The following is a 2,953-nucleotide window of genomic DNA, read 5'->3' as shown; positions in this document are numbered from 1 at the left end:
GTCCAAACCTTCTTGTTGATGAAACCCATTAGCCACTAATCGTGCCTTATAACATTCAATGGAACCATCAGAGCGTCGCTTAATTTTGTAGACCCATTTGTTGGGAAGAATGTTCATAGTGTGGTGAAACAGAACCAAAGTCCAAGTGTCGTTTCGTAGTAATGCAGTGACTTCATCGGTCATTGCTTTGTGCCACTCGGAATGTTTATTTGCCTGACTATAATAGGTAGGCTCAACCCAAGTCATTAGCAAAAGTAGTAACATAAGCATATTTGGGGTTAGGTTTGCAAACACCAAGTTGGCTTCGAGTGATCATGGAATGGGACAAGTTACTTACCTCGGAAGTAGATGAAACTGGTGGTGTGGGTGTAGCTGGTGGTCGAGTTGCATCAGGGGCCGGATTAGGTGAGGTGAAGGGTGGGAATGTGTAGGACGTGGGGTTCGGCGGGTATAAACGTGAAAATGGCATAGGGCAGGAGGCTGGTCAGTAGTAATGGCTGGTATGGACAGGGAAGAGGACTGGGGGATGGCAGGGATGGCAGAAGTAAGAGCAGCAAGAGGTGGGGATGGGCCAATGGTGAAGACATGATCCACAGACGAGGAGATGGACATAAGTGAAGTAACAATGGACTCTTTATAGGGAAAACTGTTCTCATCAAAGACAACATGGCGAAAAAGAAAGACACGTCCGATAGAGGGATCCAAACAGCGATAACCATGATGATTTAAAGAATATCCCAAGAAAACATAACGTTTTGAACGAAATTGTAATTTATTAGTATTATACGGAGGCAATAAAGGAAAACAGGCACAACCAAAAACTTTGAAAAAGGAATATTGAGGAGGTTTATGAAACAATTTTTCAAATGGAGAAACATGTTGTAAAAGGCGAGTAGGCAAACGATTAATGATGTAGTTAGCGGTGTGAAAAGATTCAGCCCAATAAGAGGTGGATAAACCAGATTGAGCTAAAAGAGTTAGACCCGTTTCAACTAAATGTTGATGTTTTCATTCAGCCAAGCCATTTTGTTCAGGATTGTGGGGGCATGTAAGACGATGGAAAATGCCACGTTCATTCAAAAAATGCCGAAAATTATGATTAACAAATTCACCGCCACCATGTGTTTGAAAAGCCTTAATTTTAACACTAAACATATTTTCAACCAAGTTCTTAAAAGTAACAAAGGTGGAGAAAACATCAGATTTTAAACAGAAAGGGTAAGGCTAAGTATAACGAGAGAAATCATCCACAAAAATCACATAATACTTAAAGCCAAAGACCGATAAATAAGTTGAAGACCAGATATCAGAATGAATCAATTCTAAAGGAGAATAAGACATAGATAGAGATAAAGACAATGGTAATTTATGACTTTTACCCAAGGGACAAAATTGACAAAACCTACTAGAAAATGAGCCTTTAAGGGGCAACTTATTTGCAAAAACTAACTGTTGTAAAATAGAAAAAGAAGATGACCTACCTTAGAATGCCACAAAGCATTTGTTACATGTTCACCTAATAAAGCAAAAACACCATGGGGTGGAGGAAAAGAGGGAGAGGGGTAGAGTTCATTGTTACTCGGGCCTTGTAAAAGGATCCTCCCCGTCCATGAATCCTGCACATGATAAAAACGAGGATGTAAGGTAAAGAAACAATCATTATCACTCATAAAACGATGTAAAGAAATAATGTTAGTGGAAGCATAAGGACAAAAGAGAGTATTAGGTAAATGGAAGGAAGTAGTTTTGGTACGAAGAAATGAATCACCAATTTGGAGATTTGCAAACCTAGACCACCATGCACACCATGAATTTGATCAGTTCCATAATACTCACAAGGATTGTGAAGTTGTCCCGCATCATTGGTGATGTGAGAATTGGTGCCAGAGTCGAAGAGCCATTGTTGCACAATCGAGGTAGTAGAAGCAGTGGGCAATGCACGGGACAGAGGAGTAGCTGCATAAGCATGAAGACGAGATGAAGGAACCCTTCATTCATATGACATGTTGAGACGATTAAAACAATCAATAGCCGAGTGACCATAACGTTGACAGATCTGACACTGAATACGTACAGGCGAGGAGAAGGCCGGTGCATGAGAAAAACCACTAGAAGCAGAAGCAGGGCTAAAGATGCCATTGGAAGAAGAAAGTGGGCCACAGGAAGAGGTGATTGGTGAGGAAGAATCATCAGTGTAGGTACGGGATGAGCCATTACCACGAGCGTAGCCACCACCGCAACCACCCCGAAATGATCCACCACGGCCATCACGCACAGCAGCAAACGCAGAATTGTTGACATCGGAAGGAAGAGAGAAAGCATGGTGACGTTGTTTAGTGCTAAGGAGTAAAACTTCTAGAGCATTGTAAGTGATGGGAGTATCACGAGCTTGTGCAGAAGCAACAGTAGTCTCATATTGAGGACCAACCTTGCTCATAATAATGGCAACTAAATCTAACTCAGAAACTGAGGCTTCTGAGAGAGCAAGATTATCGGCAAGAACGTTAACCTTGTCGAGATAGTCAGCAATAGAAAGATCACCATGGGAGGTATTCATCAATTCAGTCTGTATCTGAATAATACGGTTCTGTGAGGTAGAGGCATATCGTTCTTGAAGAGACGACCAAGCAGAGGCCGAATCAATCTTGTTGACAATAGTAGCAAGAACCTTGGGAGTAAAAGAACTAGTAATCCAGGAGAGAATCATCTGATCAGTTTGTATCCATTCACTGTACAATGGATTGACTTTGTCTGAAAATTTGTTGTTGTCGTCAAGAAGGAAAGCAGACAGGCATTGATTGTCACCGATAACAAAGGAGAAGAGGTTGTGGCTCCGCAACAAGGGGAGGAACTGAGCATGCCAGAGGGGATAGTTGTTGCGATCTAGTTTGATGGTGAGAAAGTTTGTAACAGAGGGAGCAACAACAACAAAAGAGGAAGAGGAGGACGCCAT

The 2,953-nt window shown here is 41.8% G+C and overlaps 1 protein-coding gene across 1 annotated transcript; it reads right to left on the bottom strand.

Annotated features, from left to right (window-relative positions):
- Positions 1 to 1,575: 1,575 nt before the first annotated feature.
- LOC103967436 lies at positions 1,576 to 2,953 on the bottom strand. Its single transcript, XM_009380694.2, has 3 exons — positions 2,064 to 2,953; positions 1,789 to 1,988; positions 1,576 to 1,616 (listed from the first exon to the last, which is right to left on the bottom strand). The coding sequence occupies exons 1-3, from the start codon at positions 2,951 to 2,953 to the stop codon at positions 1,576 to 1,578; spliced, it is 1,131 nt and encodes a 376-aa protein (XP_009378969.2).

This window comes from the organism of the source record quoted next, unplaced genomic scaffold, assembly GCF_019419815.1.
Source record: "Pyrus x bretschneideri cultivar Hongxiangsu unplaced genomic scaffold, Pyrus_bretschneideri_v1 Contig71, whole genome shotgun sequence".
Lineage (NCBI taxonomy): Eukaryota > Viridiplantae > Streptophyta > Magnoliopsida > Rosales > Rosaceae > Pyrus > Pyrus x bretschneideri.
Note: the sequence above shows the minus strand (reverse complement) of the source record. Positions and strands in the feature narration are given on the sequence as shown.

Excerpts from the sequence above, each read along its gene's own strand:
- LOC103967436 (XM_009380694.2), bottom strand. The coding sequence starts at position 2,953 with ATGGCGTCCTCCTCTTCCTCTTTTGTTGTTGTTGCTCCCTCTGTTACA. Across the intron at positions 1,989-2,063 it reads TCCTCGCCTGTACGTATTCA|GGTTCCTTCATCTCGTCTTC; the intron begins GTGTCAGATCTG and ends ATATGAATGAAG. Across the intron at positions 1,617-1,788 it reads TGGTGTGCATGGTGGTCTAG|GATTCATGGACGGGGAGGAT; the intron begins GTTTGCAAATCT and ends TATCATGTGCAG.